Source organism: Simochromis diagramma, unplaced genomic scaffold, assembly GCF_900408965.1.
Source record: "Simochromis diagramma unplaced genomic scaffold, fSimDia1.1 OVJJ01000106.1, whole genome shotgun sequence".
NCBI classification, from domain to species: Eukaryota; Metazoa; Chordata; class Actinopteri; order Cichliformes; family Cichlidae; genus Simochromis; species Simochromis diagramma.
This window is the reverse complement of record NW_024387121.1, coordinates 475,915-495,321: the sequence shown is the minus strand read 5'-3', so window position 1 is coordinate 495,321 and position 19,407 is coordinate 475,915. Positions and strand designations below refer to the sequence as shown.

General features: G+C 41.1%; 1 protein-coding gene across 5 annotated transcripts in view; it reads left to right on the top strand.

Annotated features, from left to right (window-relative positions):
- Positions 1-12,554: 12,554 nt before the first annotated feature.
- Positions 12,555-19,407, top strand: part of ndrg4 (NDRG family member 4) — a 63,378-nt gene continuing 56,525 nt past the window's right edge. For 2 of the 5 annotated variants that reach the window (XM_040046913.1, XM_040046910.1), the window contains exons 1-2: positions 12,555-12,704; positions 16,465-16,538. In XM_040046913.1, the coding sequence (XP_039902847.1) occupies positions 16,465-16,538 (74 nt within the window). In that variant the 5' untranslated portion in view covers positions 12,555-12,704. The remainder of the gene's footprint in view (positions 12,705-16,464; positions 16,539-19,407) is intronic. The other 3 variants (XM_040046914.1, XM_040046912.1, XM_040046911.1) reach the window with 2 other exon arrangements.

Below are 19,407 nucleotides of genomic sequence, written 5' to 3'. Positions count from 1 at the left end.
GGCCCACCCGTTTCCGTCGGCGGAGATTGCGTTGACCTCCGATGCGTCGGACGTGGCAGTGGGCGCAGTGTTAGAGCAGCGGGTCTCCGGTGTCTGGCAACCGCTCGCTTTTTTTAGTCGCACGCTTAGAGACAGTGAGCGCAAATATAGCGTTTTTGACAGGGAGTTGCTGGCCCTACACCTCGCCACACGGCATTTTCGTTTTTTTCTCGAGGGTCGGAGCTTCACCGCGTACGTTGATCATAAACCTTTGACATTCGCGATGTCCAAGGTCTCTGATCCGTGGAGCGGGCGCCAGCAGCGCCAGTTGGCAGCCATTTCCGAGTTCACAACGGACATTCAGCACGTGGCTGGTAAGTCCAACTGCGTGGCTGACTGTCTATCCCACGTGCTGGTTTCTCCTGTTTATGTTGGCATAGACTTTGAGGCTATGGCCGCTGACCAACAGGCCGACCCGGACGTCCTTGCCCTTCGGTCTGCACAAACGGGCCTTGTACTGGAGGACAGACCCGTGTGGAACGGCGGGCCTAGCCTGCTTTGCGATGTTTCCACCAGCCGTCCACGCCCTGTAGTTCCCCCTTCGTGGCGTCGTCGCGTTTTCGACTCCGTACACGCCCTCTCTCATCCAGGCGTCTGGGCCTCGGTCAGGCTGGTCAGCTCTAGGTTCGTTTGGCCAGGCCTTCGTAAATCGGTGAAAGACTGGGCAGCCGCGTGCATCCCATGCCAACGCGCTAAGATCCATAGGCACACACAGGCGCCCCTCGAATCCTTCCGCGTTCCAGGGAGGCGTTTTGATCATGTGCATGTGGATCTGGTTGGTCCTCTGCCGCAGTCACAAGGTTTCACGCACCTTTTGACTGTAGTGGACCGCACAACCCGCTGGCCTGAGGCAGTGCCTCTGGCGTCCACTACAGCAGCAGCAGTGGCCAGGGCATTTTTGTCAACGTGGGTTTCACGTTTCGGTCCCCCCGCCGACATTACCTCAGACAGGGGCCCCCAGTTCGTTTCCGAGCTTTGGTCTGCCATGGCTGACGGCCTGGGGGTCAAGGTCCACCGCACCACTGCGTACCACCCGCAGGCCAACGGGATGTGCGAACGTTTCCACCGGTCGCTTAAGGCCGCGTTCCGTGCTTCTCTCACAGATGGCAACTGGGTTGACCGCCTTCCATGGGTTTTACTGGGGTTGCGCTGCGCGGTTAAAGAAGACCTTGGGGTTTCCCCGGCTGAACTTGTCCTTGGTCAGCCCCTCCGGGTCCCCGGGGAATTCTTTCCTGGAGAGCCCACCCCCGTGCTTCGCTCCCTCTGTGCTGTCTCTCCGTCCCCCAAGAGACTCGTTTTCTCTTCCTGGCCCAGTGCACCATTGTGTGCCCGACACCTTTGTTCCGAGGTCGTTGGACTCTTCGCAGTTTCTTTTTGTCAGGCATGACGCTCATAGGCCTCCGCTGCGTCCACTGTATGACGGCCCCTTTCGGGTTATTCAACCGGGCCGGAAGCATTTCCTTTTGGATTTTGGGGGTCGGCAGGAGGCTGTTTCTATTGACAGACTTAAACCAGCACATGTGCTTCTGGATGACCAAATGGTGCCGGCTCAGGCCCCCCGCCGTGGCCGCCCGCCTTCCACTGGACTGGACAACCCTGCTTCTTCCTCTGGGAGCTCCCCCCACCTGGCGGGGCCCGAGCTATCTTCAGTTTTTCCTGACCGCCCATGCCAGCCTGGCCCTCAGGCTCGTTTCCCCTCCGCCAGCTCTCCACCTCCCCGGTTCAGCCGTTCTGGACGTTTAATTAAAGCAAGGGTTCTGGACTAGGGGATGACCCTACTGGGTGTTCGGGGGGGGGGCATGTGTGGTGGACCACTGGAGGGCTCCACTCACACCCAGTTCTCAGGAAGTGTGGTTGCTGTGTTTTGGAGGGAAAGTGTTCAGTTCTGTGGTGATGAGTAATAAACGAGCAGTGTTTATCGAGAGCTCTCGTGTCGTCTGTGTTTACCTCCACAATATAATATAATATATATATATATATTAGGGGTGCAACGATACACAAAATTCACGGTTCGGTTCGGTTCGATACTTTGGTGTCACGGTTCGATATTTTTTCGATACAAAAAAATGTTCATGCATTTTTAATTTGTCATTTATTAAAATTATAAATATATATTTTAACTCAAAAGTACAGTTTTTAAATTTAACCCTAACCCTTGTGCGTGTTTTTTATTTTGACAGCGAATGCGCACCTGCGGACCACTTATGTGTAGCCCTGGTTATTTAGCTCATCATATTGCAGCCACAGAAATTCTTTTGTCCATGAAACCATAAAGCTGCACTTTCTTTTTGCCTTATAGTCTGATTTGTCATAACTTCTCCGTTTTGTGGTAAGCTTTTCTTTGGCTGTCACTTCTTCACCCTGACCTGTCTTATTTGGCTCAGCAGAACTGAAATGCTTTTACACGCTCACTCACATAAGCTCAGCGATTCTCTGCGCGATCAACCTCTCACATGTTTAAGCTTGCTGCGGGAGATTTCACTTGTCATGGTTGCATAGTAAGCTAACGATTAATAAGACGATGTCAGAGGAATTGGTGCACAAATTATCATCACTCACAGATCAGTGCTGTCGCTCTCTATACACAGTTCGCACGATTGCAAAGTGAAAGCAAAAAAACAAGCGCAAATTCAAACGTGACTTCAATATGTCACATATTGACAGTGGCTCACCGATGCCAATGACATAATTACCCAGCTACATTTCTGAAAGAATGCAAAAGCATTGACATATATTTTTCCTACAATAGCCCGACGGGCAGGGAAGAGATAGATTTTGGTAGCCCGACTGAAAAAATCGCTAGCTCCGGGACGTCGGGCTAGCGATATTGCGAGCCCTGTATCTGATTGAGGAATCACTCATCTTTGGAAAAGAGAGTTTATTACAGAGAAATGGCTCTTTCCAAAATAAAAGCTATACTATCCGCTTCTTCTGGGCTATATTCTCAGCAGCATAAGGAGAATCATGTGCTAACAGCTGTCTAAATGACTCGGCTAAAGTTAGTAGCATGCTTGCTTTTTTTTGTCTGCTTCCACTTGTCTTTGCACTAGGATGATGTCAGCGTAAATGTGCAGTCATATTCGTTGTGTTCCCACTAGTGCTTTCAGGTTAATCTCGTTGAAATGACCTTAACGCCACAACATGGCAAATCTCCGTTAACGAGCTACCGCCGATCGCTCCGTGCATGGGGCTAGACGGCAAACTCGTTAACGAGCTAACTGCGCTAACACACTAGTTCACACCATTGAGCATTGCATGGCACATCCAACATACTGTTTTACTTTAGTCCATGACTCGCTTACCTTCAGGGTCATACGTCACATGAAAACCAAAATAATTCCAAACGCCAGATCTGAATGTTGCAAGTAGAGCTTAACTTCTGTCTCGCTAGCTTGCCCTGCGCTCTTCCTTCTGACTATGCTGTCTGTGTTGAGCGCTCAGTGGATCTGCGCTCGACAGTGCAGCCTAGGCGGAGTAGTCGAACACAGATTCACTGAGCGCTCAACACAGACAGCATCGTCAGAAGGAAAATTGATAAAATAAATTACAAATGTTGTATTGTTCGATACATATGCGTACCGAACCGAAAGCACTGTATCGAACGGTTCAATATCGATACGAGTATCGTTGCACCCCTAATATATATATATATATATATATATATATATATGCACTGTCGAGCATATATATATGCTCGACAGTGCAGCCTAAGCGGAGTAGTCAAACGCAGATTCACTGAGTGCAGGGCAAACTAGCGAGACAGAAGCTAAGCTCGTTGCAACATGGCAAATTGAAGCTCCCCCACCCTCATTCAGATCTGGCGTTTGGAATTATTTTGGTTTTCATGTGACGTATGACCCTGAAGGTAAGCGCGTCATGGACAAAAGTAAAACAGTATGTTGGATGTGCCACGCAATGCTCAATTACATTGGTGGGAACTAGTGTGTTAGCGCAGTTAGCTCGTTAACGTGTTGGCCGTCCAGCCCCACGCACGCACGGGCGATCCGCAGTAGCTCATTAACGGAGATTTGCCGTGTTGTGGCGTTAAGGTCATTTCAACGAGATTAACGCTGACAGCACTAGTGGGAACACAACGAATATGACTGCACATTTACTCCGACATCATCCTAGTGCAAAGACAAGTGGAAGCAGACAAAAACAACAAGCACGCATGCTACAAACTTTACCCGAGTCATTTAGACAGCCGTTAGCACATGATTCTCCTTATGCTGGGCATACTGTGTGATTTTTTTGCTCATTTTGAGCCCATCTCTGAGTCGTGCGACCGTTTTGGCGATCGGCCCGATTTTGCCTTCATCGTGCGTCGTGCATCGTGTAGTATACGTGGGGTAACGAGAAGCGATTAACACCTCACGACCAGCTCCCGATCATCAATCGCTTGGTCGTGAGGATTTCGCGACTGTCGTGAGGCTGTCACCGCAGTTTCTCACACTGCGCACACGCAAACACAAATGTCAGTGAAAAAGACGGCGCAGCACGGCAGTGCAGCGTGTGATCTGGACACAAGCGATGGAGGCACAACTTGTAGAACTATGGCAAGCTCATCCGAGCCTTTTCGATGTGGCCTCACAAAATTATCACGACCACAACAACCGTGAAAATAGTTGGATCTACATCGCTGCTCAATCACAGCTGCCTGATCAATGTTTTTTATTAGCAATTTAGCAAAGTTGATGGTCTGTGTGAGTGCGAGCGACAGAATTTCTGTTATAACCTTCATTTTATGGACGCACAGTGTGAGCACTCGGGTCGCATCAGAGCATCAGGTCGTACAGTGTGAGACCCTGCATTGTGACCTACGAACTTCTAACCCCTGCGAGTCAATCGTACAGTTTGAGCAGGAGCTGTATCGCGCGACTGAAAAAATCGCACAGTGTCTGCCCAGCATTATAGGAACCTGATATGTTTAATATGCTGCTGAGAATATAGCCCAGAAGAAGCGTATAGTATAGCTTTTATTTTGGAAAGAGCCATTTCTCTGTAATAAACTCTCTTTTGCAAAGATGTGGGATTTCTCCATCAGATAGATTTATTTTTTTTATTACTTTGTTGTTTCAGCAACATTAAATTTAAAAACTGTACTTTTGAGTTAAAATATATATTTATAATTTTAATAAATGACAAATTAAAAAGGCATGAACATATTTTTTTGTATCAAAAAAATATCGAACCGTGACACCAAAGTATCGAACTGAACCGAACCGTGAATTTTGTGTATCGTTGCACCCCTAATATATATATATATATATGTGTGTGTTGAGGCTTCACAGGGAACATGCTGTTTATCCAGTTTCTTGGCTGCAGGTTCCAGCTACTGCTGTCCGACTATGTTCAGACATAGAAGTATAGTTTAGTTATAGCTATAGTTACAACTAACACTTCTTATTATTGCTGGAAATTCCACCGTTGTGTGACAAGCTCATTGTCAGGTTGATATCACAAAGCCTTGATATTTGTGTATGTGTTGATTATAGAGGATTAGTTTTCCCAGTGGATTCACTGATGCAGCTTATATTCTTTTGCTCCCTATAAGAGGGAAAAACCAGCTATGCAAGCACCTTCTATAAAAGGTCCTCCAAAAGTGCCACCAGGTGCATTTCTGTTCATCTGTTGTTGTTTTTTTCTTTTTCAGCACATTTTGAAAAGATGAAAAATTAAAACTGGAATCCTAAAGTGGCAATGAACCACAGGCAGAATCATTAAACATAATATATATGCTGTTACTTTCAAACAAAGATGAATGTAAGGGTTAGAGGAAATGATTAATTCCAGCTCTACAGTGTGGGAACAGTTCCCTAATACATGAAAGCATCAGCCTGTATTGCTCTATTATTATGAGATTATTAAAGTCAGTATAAAAAAAAATTCAAATACACAGATGTTACCATTTTATTACTAACTGGTTTTGCTTTGGCACATTTCTACCTCCAGTTTCTGGCCCTTATTCCCCAGTTACATACATTTCAGCGTAACATTACTCAGATACAACATTGTTGATACAAGATATAACTTGGCCATTACTTGGATATTACTTTGGTTATTTAGAGGTAATAGCTTGCTATTTCCATATTATTACATTCTTGTTTTCATATTATTACCTCAGTATTACAGCATTATTACCAAGCTGGAATAGACACTTACACTGATGAGCTCTTTGAAAAGTTATTCCTCCATCCTCACTGTTTATGTGCTTCTAAATAAGATTTTGTAAACGAATGCATCTATTTTCTATTTTAATAAGAATGGTAAATGGCCTGTATTTGTATAGCACTTTACTCAGTCCCTATGGACCCCAAAGCACTTTACACTACATTTAGTCATCCACCCATTCACACACACATTCACACACTGGTGATGGCAGCTACATTGTAGCCACAGCTGCCCTGGGGTGCACTGACAGAGGCGAGGCTGCCGGACACTGGCGCCACTGTGTCTCGCCCAAGGACACAACGGCCGAGACTGTCGGAGCCGGGGCTTGAACCGGCAACCTTCCGATTACAAGACAAACTGCCAACTCTTGAGCCACGTAAGCCCAAAACCTCTTAATAAAATGGAAAATAGAGTTAAATTGAAAAATCTAAATTTAAAAGAACAGCAATGAACATCCCAAAAAACACTTAAGCACTTAATTAATTAGCCATAAGAACATAAAATTAGTGAATATTGTGACCACATTTTTATAACATGTTACATTTTTTATAACATTTTTTATAACATTTTTATAACATGTTATAAAAATGTGTCATTCGTATCATGCCTTTAACGGCTCTTTCAATGTCATTTTGATTTTTTTCTTCATAATTTAATGAAGCCCCTATAAAAAAAGTTCACCAGCTGTTTATCTTCATGATTCTGAAACTGTAACGTAGCAGTGAACACAAACATGATAAAAAATAAAATGCTGCACAGACCAACTGAACAGATGAAATTCAATTAAAAAACCTTGAACTATTAAGACAGAGCTATTTCTTTGGTGCGCTCTCCACACAATCCATGCATAGTTTTAACCCTGTGATGCCAAATTGCACTGTACAAAAAATTGCCAGATGTAAACAAAAAGAGTACAAATAAAAACTCATATATGCAAATTTCTATTTAATTTCCTTTAAAAAATGACAGAGCATAAACACTCAAAAAATTACAATCACACTTAGACTGAACATGTTACATACCTCAGTAAATTGCAGTGTTATGTATTCAGCGGTGTGTTAATGATCTTTATATTGATGTTATGCAACTGTCACATTTAATCCCTGGGACTGACTCTGACTGCAGTGGCAAAGTCGGCTGCAGTTCGACATGCGGTTAAAACAACCTTTGAAGGGAAGTCTGAGTTTGCTCGGCAGTGAACGAAACAATTTTCAGGTTGCAGTCTAAAAGCTTCTGACACGTGTCAACAGATATCAAGTAAATCCACATGACACAAATGTGTCAGGAAAAGCTGCTGCTGGCTGTCACAGGGTTGATGAAGAAATCTCATCTGTTCTTTACATTTCCTTTTTTCCTCCTGAGGAAAGTTGTCACATAGCGGTGCTCAACTCTTTTTTACTAAAAAAACCTTGAATCTTTAATTTTAAAGTTCGTGCACTCGGCTGGCATCTCAGCGCAGAGGGATTTGGAGTAAGCTGATGGGGTCTAAGTTTTTTTGCTCTAGGATGTTTTTGCTGGATACATGACTGTTGATGGACACATTGGGAGATTGCAGAGATTGAGCCTGTGGCAGTCTAGTTAGAGAACAGTTAAGGTCTCCAGCCTCGCTGTAGGGAGCTGACTGGTGTTGAGTCATAATGAGATTAGCCTTTTGGCTTATACCACAAACTCGTTAGGCAGCATTCAGTCAGTGAATACAAATGATGTAAATATATATAGAAAAATTGCTAAAGTATTCAAATATTTATCACCATTTTCCATTACATCACTGACTAAAATGTTTCTTTGTTCTTCAGCAGTAAGTAAGACTGCAAATACACTTATTTGTCAGCTGCTGATAAGCTATGGTTTTTATAATAAACTGTTTCTTAATGTAAATACTTCAAGGGCTACACTGAAAACAGCACTGTTCTCGTGATAGACCTGGTGACTGGAAAAAAAGGACAGTTACTGGTTAATAAGCCTACGTTAGTGTATTTATACACCACACGCGACAACCTCCAAAGCTAAAAGATGACGGCAGAGCGGAAATTTTCAAAAACTTGTGAACCACAATGAAATTATGTTCACAGCTGGTACAAAACTGGCCTATATGAACAGTTTCTCCCTTAAAAACAACATTATGCTGGGTAATTTTTTTTGGTGGTTTACTCAAAACCAATGATGTCATCTGAACTGGGTACACCTTTTAAACGTCGTCTATAACCCAAAGTGTTTTCACTGTACAGCTGGTGCCAGAAAAACAACCAAAGAAATCATAATTACTAAAGATTTGTGTTAATAAAGGAACACAGTTTGTGGGCAAAGTACATTTAAAACTTAAAGTCATCTGATGATAATTGTGATTAATATCAGTCTAATGCCCACTATCTAATAACAAAATATATCTGATCTGTAATGCAGTGGGATAAAGTGATCACATAACAAACTGTTCTGCATTTTGTTATTACTGTGAACTCTGTATGAGAGGGCAGGCTGATTATTATTACAGTAATTACTCTCATTTGCAAAACCTTCTTTATACTGTCCTGCCAAATAGATATTTTTTGAAAAACAGGCCTGAGTTGCCCACCTACACTCCACTCCCTCACCCCCACCCCCCTCCTCGCTCCCTCCCCCTCCTCAAAAATGACTCATCTGTGTGAAATCTTAATTCATCCTCAGGTGGAACTAAAATGAATGAAGATAACTTGGTGGGGGTAATTTGTTGAAGTGTATTGTTGATGAATCGTGCAATGTATGAAATACTGCAGAAAGGCTGTATTTACCTTACAACTTTGCTCACTAATAACCATGTATATGATGCTGAATTGTTCCATCTCATGTGGCATCTCTTTGATTTGTGGTTCTGGGCTATTAAAATAAAACTGAGCTGTCTTTCGGCAAATAAAATCACTGCAATTAAAATGTCTCAACTTATTAGTGGCATTGTTGTAAATGCTCTGCACTGCAGCAGCACTAAAGGAAGCAGGTATGAGAAAAAAGTGGCTTCTATTGCTGTCTGAGTCTGAAAGAAAGGAGAATCTCATCACAAGCACCATATGGATGCCAAATCTGCCAAATGCTCTAAATTTGCATGTGATGACGTAAATTGGACTCACATATGTCTTTATAAGCTCTATCTGTATCACATTTAGTGCTTTATTGAATGGCACAGCATAGCTTTACATAATGACGGTCTGAGTCATGCATCCCTTTAAACCGAATACATTAAATTTAAATTGGACTCAGATGAATTCTTAAATGCTGCTCGATCAAGATGAGTTGTAAGAGTGCGTTGGCAAGATCGCCATCAGTTTGGACGTGCTGTGTAATGGGTCAGCTCAGGGTTTGCTACATAGGTTAGACTGTCTGTGACAATAATACGATCCTCATCTTGCCCCGATACATCAGATGATCCTTATCCTTTAGTTGCTTCCTTTTTAAATTTTCTAACCAGTTATTTACAATCCAACAATGAAGACGACAATCCTACAGCCTAGTAACAACAAACATTTGATGAAAGCGCTCTGACAGCGAAGTTATGGGAGCTGCCTGTAGACACAGATGCTTGTGATTAGATCATAAATGTCAAGTGTTTCAAGCAAAATGTGATATGTTTGTATTTTCTGTTATTATCTAATATTTTCTATTAAGAATGATATCATGTTAAGCAGCCACACGGTTTTGGTAACAAGAACAGACCACTCATTTTACCATCTAATATATGTGTACATGGAGTATGATGATATTACCAGCAGTGTTTAATGTTACTGTTTTATGGTACTGTCAGTATTTATAAATATACATTCATTATGTGTCTTATTATGTCTTTCAACAAATTGATACATTCTCATAAATACCAAAAATGAACAAAAATAATAAATGCATAATTCTATTAATTAAAAACTACACAAGATAAGGCTGGTTTGTTGAATTCAGTGGTCGAATACAGTCGTATGCACGTGGCCAGACACAAATGCAGAACACTGAAGCTGGAGAAGAAGGGAACTCGTAGGCATGTGTGTGCCGTGGAGGCATATTTTATTTTGTGTCTGCACCTTCAGATTCAAGTTATGCAGGACCATACCTATATTTTATCATCTGAGATAAAACGCGAGGAAAGAGACGACGCCACCAGCACCTGAATACCACGTGATCCTCTTCCTCCTCACCTCATCTCCTCAACTGAAGTCAGGGATTTATCAAAAACATTATTTATTAATTATTCCTGATCTTGTCACAATTACTTATTGTCAGCAAATTAGCCATACAACCGTCCTGTAAGAAAACAGGATTCCCTTGACTGAAATCTGTAATGCGCTGACATCTAGTGGTGAGATTTTATGCACTGTAACTTTAACAGATTAATCCTAATAAAGTATGGGAAGAGTAACTTACTCTACCTTTAAGTGTAACGATTTAGTGCATATCAAGTTGATATTTGCAGCGTTTCCTTTATCATGTAACCAGCAGCAGGCATGTTAGTTCTCCCACAGAGGGACAGCTTCTGCCAAACTAAAAGTTTAGCCATTGCTGGAACGCTGGCATCATTCTCCTCCTCAGTTTTCTTCAAGTGTTGTGGATCCTTGTGCAGGTGCTTCTTCGTAATCTCATTAGGGCTCTTAATGCACACGACAGACGTACGAGCACTGTGCCTTAAATCTACTTTCTTGCTAATGGCCAACAGATGGTGTTTGGGTGTAAAAGAAAATTACTCGTTGGCTCTAACTTGCTCCGTGACCCGGCGTTTGTCATCTCATTGAATGAAACGTGCTTTTCATTTAGCCTATTACGGTCGAGTACCTCAGGCCACGCTTGGATTCCAAAACACCAAGATGACAATGCCAAAAACATGGAACCAAAAGGAACAGCGAATGGTATCTAAAAGTAAAGAAACAGTAAAAATGAAGTGGGAAACGAATGCTTAATGTTACTAGTTTTAACAAAAAGTAATTGGAGAGCTATGATGAGTTTCTTTTCATTGCCCCATCACTCACACTGGTGCTTGCTTCATCTGTGATTGTCTTGTTTAGGTACATCAATATCTGGTAACATCACAAATGTGAGTCGTGATTCAGATGTCAGGAAACAGGTCGGAGCTACCCAAATCTTTAAATGTTTAAACAATATCAGGCTCTGTTTATTCTCGGGCCGGCAGCGATGTAAGGTGCCCAAAAAAGGGGATTATGTGACCGTCCCATATGCTCTCCAATCCTGTAAACAACACACTCCCATCTCTGGAACACGGGGTTAGAGATGGAAGGTGGACAAGTTTAAATTGCAGGCCTAAACTTAATCTTTTCTTATAAACAAGTCTTACTGTATTCAAAGCAGAGCTGAAGTCAGTGCTCTGCCAGAGACACATGGATGATGCCGCTATCAGTGCCCCTATCACTTCATGCCCCAGTTGCCCAAACATGGTAAGCTCCTCTGACGCTTGCTTTACCCAGACAAAATAGCTCTTCTGTTTGCCTGTGGGCTGTTGGGTTGAGTGTGTGTGCGTTTGTGTGTGTCTGTGGGCGTGAAGACGTCTGAGAGCCGTGTCAGAATTGGGCGTTCAGAAAAGGATACGTTCTTTCAGATTTGGACGGATGTATTTTCGTTGCTTGGTTTCAAAATCACGAGTAAATTCAAAGCTTGCCAGCTCAGGGCTGCAGAACGGCACCGGTGCAGAGCCTGGCTCGTTTTATAGGTACAACTTACACATGTGTCACATGTAGGCAAACAAAAACAAAACAATTACACATTTACAGACTCTTAGTAGTTCTCTCGAGAACCACTAATCAAAACAACATGAGTGAATGAAATCATTAATCACAGAACATTAAAGCCAGGAAACAGATCGTGTTGAGTAAAGACTTTACAGCTTTATCTTCACGAGGCTGAGATTTGCAGTTAGAATAATGTTTGGCACTTATTTAAACTTAATGTCAATGAATGTCATTCAAACACGCTTGTGTTTATATATGCCCCTCCCCCTGCACACAGACACAGTAGAGCAGGCACTATAGTCATCCTTATGACCTCCGACTCTGCAGTGCACCTACTCGTGTGTCCTGCAACACACCTGGTGAGTTTGAAGCAGATCAGATGACTAGTTGTTGAAACTGGCGAGGAAAAAAACGGATTTCTGGATTTTTCGTATGATGAACAAGATCGTTCCCACGCTCTCCTTCTAACCAGACTCACTTTGTTATATTTTTACCAGCGTCTTTCTCCTTCATCCTTCACTTCTCTCCTCGCTTCTCGGTGCTGTGATTGTCAGCGTGCTGCATCATTGGTGAAGCCACGTGCTCTGTGTTTATCATCAGGAAGGGGAGGGAGATAGAGGGAGGGAGAGAGAGAGAGCTCTTTCTCTCTCATTTCTAGTGCGATCACAGGAAGACACACACATTCACGCACAAACACTCTGAGACGTACACTCAGCCAGTCTGTAGCAGCCTGAGGGACGGACACAGAAAACACAGCTACACCAGACTTTGCGGCCACAGAAGCTCTGAACAACACCACAGGTACTGTAAAGCTTTGTCTGCCTGGATTGTGATATTGATTCAACAGTTTCTACCTAAGTGGCAAACAGTCATTTGCAGGTGAACTCTTTGAGAAGCTTCGTGTTTTGACTCTACCCTCAGCTTTGAGCTCGGATGCAGTGAGCCTGCTTTGTGTTTGAGGACTAGAGGAGGAGGATGTTAAAATGAGGACAGGAATTTTGGCACGGTGTATGTGAATGCTGCTGCTGGAGCTTTGTGCTTTTTACTTTTCCTCTCTCTCTCTCTCACAGACACACACACACACACACACATATACACACCCCTGTTTCCAGCCTCTGCATTGGTGAGAACAGGATGTCAAGAGGTTGAATTTATTGACCCCACAGGAACAAAAGTGCGACATTTAGAAAACCAGACGGGATTATTATTGTATTAAACCCAAAGCCTTTGCATTTATATTGTATTTCCCTGGTTTACAGTTGGATTATAAAGTTGTAGTTTAAAAAAGTCTTGATGGTTTTAATAATCGTCTCATTCTGATGTGTCTGACTTTGGCAATGGCAGGGGAGGGAGCGATGCGTGCTAAAGAAAACAATGCTGGATTTGAAGGAGACTGAGTCAGCTGGATGATGAATCGACAGTAGGTGGAAGTCATAAAAGTTGATTGAATCTGGTGCAGGCTTGTGTTAGTGGTGCCCTGAAAGTGCCTGCATTTGTCTCAGTGGTCTTGGCAGGACCAGACAGATTAGAACCATCAAGCATCGGGGCATCGTGGTCAAAATAAAGTGGCTGGGTGATCGCATTTAAAAACTAAAGAACCATATAAGACAACATTAATGTATATGCAGATTTTAGCAGCACTCGGTAAGGTTTGTAGCGTCACACCAGCAGCAGAATGAACAGATGAACAGATTAAAGTGCATTTTTCATATCCTTGAAAAAGCAACAGTGTTGATGTCTCATTTTTATTTGCACCTCTTACATAATTTCTCTATCAGATCAGCAAATGCACTTCCCTTATCATTTTCTTGCAGTGCATCTTTTGCTATGTTCAGATTTCAAGCTACTACAAAACTTATTGACTCGTATTCTTCCTGCTGCTTCTTGAGAACACGAAACAGCCGCTGAAGCCGAGCTGGCCTCCCCTTCGGGAGCGGGTCTGTTTCTCAGCTCGCAGTTTATAAATAGATTTACAAAGAGCAATACGCTCCTGCTCTTGTTCATCACGAGCCACACAGCAATGCTAGCTCACACCTTATCGCCAATCCAGTTAGTCCATATTTGGCCAGAGGGGATTTTTGGGGATATAGATTTATCACATTATTCCAGAATTTTCTACAAGTATGAACAACATGAGATAAAATCTTGCTTAATTTCCAGTGGAAGAGATGCAGTTTTGGGTTTTTCTTATAAATCATGTCACCTCCTGCTACTATGCGCCGATTAACAGCTCATAATTATCCGCAATTTTACTGCTCCCTACATCCAACTCACTATGTATTGCACTACAACTCAAAGTAAAAAGGTCACTATCCCCTATAAAAAGCACAATAAGGGTTACTACGTGTCCAAAATGGCAATAAGATACGAGCGATCCTGCTTCCATGTTTCACCTGCTGGTTCTAATCACAAGTTCAAGCTCTGACTTTACATCTTGTGGACTTCATGAAAATCAAAGGTATTGGGAAATTTCACAGCCACGCATCTGTGCAGATGAAAAATTTAAGACAACCTGTCAGATCAACAAAGCATATGAAGTAGTAGGAAAGTCCCAATACCAAGCCCCAAGTCAGAGGAGCTTTAAAAGCTAGCAAGCAGCCGCTGCTTAGGAAGCTAAATGTAATTAGCACAGTTCTGACAGTTCACGACATCTGCATAGCAAACATACAATTGCACATGCATAAAGCACAGATATGAATCATTAAGGACTTAACACTGACCAGCCCATCCAGGGTTAGACTTAGTGTTGTTGATGTTATTTTTTAATTACATGCTAAATGGGAAAAATCCTTTATAAACTATATATATATAAATATATATAATATATGATAAATAGATAGAAGTCAGATAAAAAATGGACATTGCAGTCACATGACGCTTTTAATCTTTTCAATTTCTTCACCTTGAATTCACAATCAAGGTAGGAGGTGAAGTTTTCTAACAATCTTATGAAAACCCTAAAAAGGAAAAGATCTCACGTAGAATTTTCCAATTTATTTCAAACGTGCATCTACTGGGAGGCTGATGGATAGCACTGGTGATATTTTTGCTATTGTCAGCATAAACTTCAAGAGTTTTCACACCTTAAAGACCTTTTAGCCACAAGTTGATCTTCATAAAGCTCTGACTAGTTCAAATCACTTTACTTTGGTCACAAGTAAATTGCTTGAAACAAAGCAAAGAGAAAAGTTTGACTTTTGGATGGGGATTACTTTATTACTTTCAATTAACAGATAAGAAATAAGATAAGATAAGATAAGATAAAACTTTATTAATCCCTCGGGTGGGTTCCTCTGGGAAATTCGGTTTCCAAAAGCACAGCACAGACAGAAGTTACAGTTACAGAATATTATATATATATACACACACACACACATATATAAATACAGAGACATATATAAATAAAATATACGAAGGGGATAAATAGAATAAATAGGAATAAAAATAAAAATACAAGTGAATTGCACATTTCAAGTATGGAGTCTATTGCACCGTTGACTATTAACAAAAGTATTGCACAAAAGGTATTGCACAGTGAGGTGAAGAGGCACTACAGCTTAGAAATAGAGTGCTGAAGTCAGAGGCTACATGTTTTGAGATTTGACAGTGTGGTTACGTGGTGATCTCCTCTCTAAAATACAAGACAAACACATGAAAAACATACTGTACTGTTGAAATTATGCTTCTAGAACATTTAACTATTTAGTAAGGAATGCTAAATGGCTAACTCCCCAACTTTAACCTCTGAGCAGAACTTAAGCTGACTGTGAGGTGCTTAGCAGTCACATCAGCTCTCAAGTTGGCCACACACTTTTATTCTGTTAAGACATTTCCTTGTACAAAACAGCAAGATTAACCTAAATTTCAGATGGGGGTAACAAAACTATGCCTTAGAAGAGATGTCGGGTATGTGAAGCTTTCATTGCTCGCTTTCTTGTTCCTTCTGTTTGGAAACAACTCTTCTTGCTCTTTGGGTTCTTTGCACCACTCCACAGCCCCCATCTTCCTCCCCCCAGTGGCATTTTCAATAGCTAGACAATGAGGCTGGCACTGAGAGCGAGCCACTGCAAAAGCAAAACTGTTATTACCGTGTTTTGCATGCTGATACATTTCCCCTTTGCTAGACATTTGTGTTGGATCTTTGCTCTAACCCAGTAGCATCCTTGTGTCTCCTGGAAACTATATTTATATAAATTATAAAGGGTTGTTGCATGTCTTTCTGGCCACTATTAGAGGCCAGTAAAAGTCAGTTGATGTATTATTAGAAACCCCATGGCTTTTTTATTGATTTGAAAATCTTACTAATTAAATATCACTCACCTAATAACAGAAAAGTCCTTTTCTATCATTTAACCTTTACATTTTTCTCCCTAATTTTTTATGACCATTTTCTTATTGACCTCTGTCGCCTGTCTTATTATTCCTTCTGTCTGTTCTCTGTAGCTTTGCTGCATGACCTTTCCTCTTATAACCTGTGAATTTTATTATTGCCTTTGCACCTGCAATGCACCAACGCTAGTACAGTAGTTCTTGTCTCTTGTATTTTTATACCTGCTGCTAGATGGGGCCTGGATTGTTTTGGAACTTCCCTCCCAAGGCTGGCTGCACGGTTCCACAAAGCCTCCTGCAGACCATGTACGTAGGATCGTAAAGCCACTGTACCTACCTACCTACATAACCTACCATACTGTACCACATAGGTCTCTCCTTTATCCAACCCGAGTGGATATACATCTATGGCATTCTCTGTCCATTCGCCCCATTCTGTCAATCAGTCAGACCAGTGTTTCAAGCATTCATTCTGCAGCAGCCAGCAAATGCCCATAAATCCAATCAAAAATCATAATTCTGTTGTTAAACAAACATGCATTTGACAGGAGCAGTCCATCTGCCATATATATATATATATACATATATATATATATATATATATATTTTTATTTTATTTTATTTTTTTTAACTTTTTTTTTTTTAAGAAGAAAAAAACCACACAACAGATACTGGAACAGATACTAGGAATTAGGCCGGGAATAACGCCAGACTCTTGAATTGAAAATTCTCTCTACAACCGTTGGCAAAAACCTCATCCAGGTGACACACCGCGTGGTATGAGCCTCTTCCAGCGTGTGCAGTTTGCTCATCCTTCAGACTCTTCATCGCTTTAATATGCATATTTTTAAATGCATCACTCTATTTAATTCTGACTGTACAGAAAACACCTGAACAGTTTAAATTCAACCTGTAGCTGGGCTTTTGCTAAGCTCGTGCTTACAGGATGCTAATACTACTGTTTTAAATGACAGTGAATGATTTCATATATACCATTATTTGTTATCTTACCACTGAATTCCCATACTGTTTTACATCCCATATTATTGTATCCTAGTTCTTATATGTAGGCTTGATATTTGGATTATATCATAAATTATAAATAAAGAATCATAAATTAGTACAGAGATGTACGCAGGAATGCACTAATAGTTATGAACTTCTTAAAGGATGCTGTTGTTTAAGGATTGTAGTTTAACAGATTAGCAACTTTTAAAAAACTTGGGTTGTACGTCACACTATTAACATTTATTTATTTTGATGCTTGATAAGGAATCTTGGCTCTAAATAAATACACAATCCCAAAAATGTGGTGAAAAAACAAACAAACAAACACACAAGATGCTGGATTTCACCTTTCATAACATCAGCTGAAATTTGCTTGCACAGCTGATCCTAGCCTGGTCACTTTTGTCTTGTGTTTGGGCCTAACTGATTCAGTTTAATGTGTTTAAATACTCCCGTCAGTTTTGTTGGTTCACACAACAATCCTTTGCACATTCATATTTCTGTAAAGTTTCAGTTCCATGTTGGAGTCTATGAGGCCTGACTGGAGATGAATCTTTCTCCAAACTGCTAATGTTACTAAAGCATATCAGCATGCCCCGTCATCGCACACATTGTTTTGTTTTTTCCCCTCGGTGTGTGTGTTATGTTTTGCTGTCACCCATTAATTTTGAAATGCCAGCCTTGGTGCTGACTATCCTGTGTGACTGACTCATTGTTGATGGAACTGCATGTTCCACACATCTCTGCATGCATATTAATGCCTCTTTGTTGCAGAGCTTCACCGTGTGATCAAAATATAGTTTGCAAACAAAACCGAGTATGCTTCTAAGGAATATCCCTTTAATGTCAAATGATTCAAAGCTGTATCACCTCACGGTAACTGCAGGATTAGTTGAGTATTCTGTCTTGTGAACAACTGAAAAACCTTTTATTGAGAATATAGTACAAGGAGAAGCTTCATACAGTGAAAGTAAGTACATCTACATACAGCTAGAAACCTGTGGACTTGAATGAAGTACACTTGTAGGAACAATAATAGCACTTTTTCAACATAACAATCAGAATAAAATGAGTAAATGTTGTGATTTATCTTTTTTTTAATCTATTTTGCTGATATTTTTTATTCAAGAGCTACAATCATTAAATTAGCTAATGTATCTCATCGAAATATACTTCTCATTAATAGATTTTATTAGCTCAAAAATACATACGGATGAACACTGGTGGACTAAAAATGAATGGAAAAACAGCAGATGTATAGAATACGTTTTCAGCAGCGATCACATCTTTTAAGCCCTGAAAATTTGATGCATGTCCTGTACTTAAGATGTTAAGAGGGCTCAAGCATGTTCGTAAAGTATCTAATTTCCCATGTATTTCTGGAAAATATTTATAGAACGGTACAATTTTCAGTTGAATTTATTAAATATACAAGAAGTATTATACAAAAAAAAAAAAAAAATCAGCTGATTCCGAGAAGTGCAGGAGGAGGCACTGACTAGTGCTTTTCATGGAGTGTAAGAGTGATAATATGAGGCTGCATTGCTGGAAATGGTGCTAACCATTTATAGACGTATCAAAAGTGCCTGTGGCTATATTGAAAAACTGGCTGAGAAGATGAATCCCAGTGTCCAGAAGCTTGGCAGCAGAGGAATATTCCAGCATGAGAGCAAACCCAAGAAAAAAAAGAGTTTTTTAAAGAAGCAAAAGTGACGACTGTGAGCTGGCTGAGCATGTTTTATTTACCAAAGAAAGGAAGAATTCCTACTGTGTGACCTTTAATGTCACACAAGAAGAAACACCAGAGACATTAAATTAGACAGACATGCCTCTCAATGCACCATGAATTAAAATCTATGGCAGAACTCTGTAACAGCAAACATGTTGTTCCAAAGGAAAAATGTGCCTTTTTAATGCCATTTTGAGACAAAGTCAGCAAACAGATTTGTCTGGTGATTCTATGCATGTAGTCTTTATGTTCCTTTGAAATGAATTAAAATAATTGTCATTTATTTTATTTGTAATCACTGCCCAAATACTCGAAGAGATCCTTCAAAATAGAGCCTAGGAGCTGAGATTTGCTTCTAGAAGGATTTCTTCTTGGAGGCAAGCAGTTACTGTGACAAGTTTGAAACATTTGATACCAAAGCAACATCACTCTGGGGTT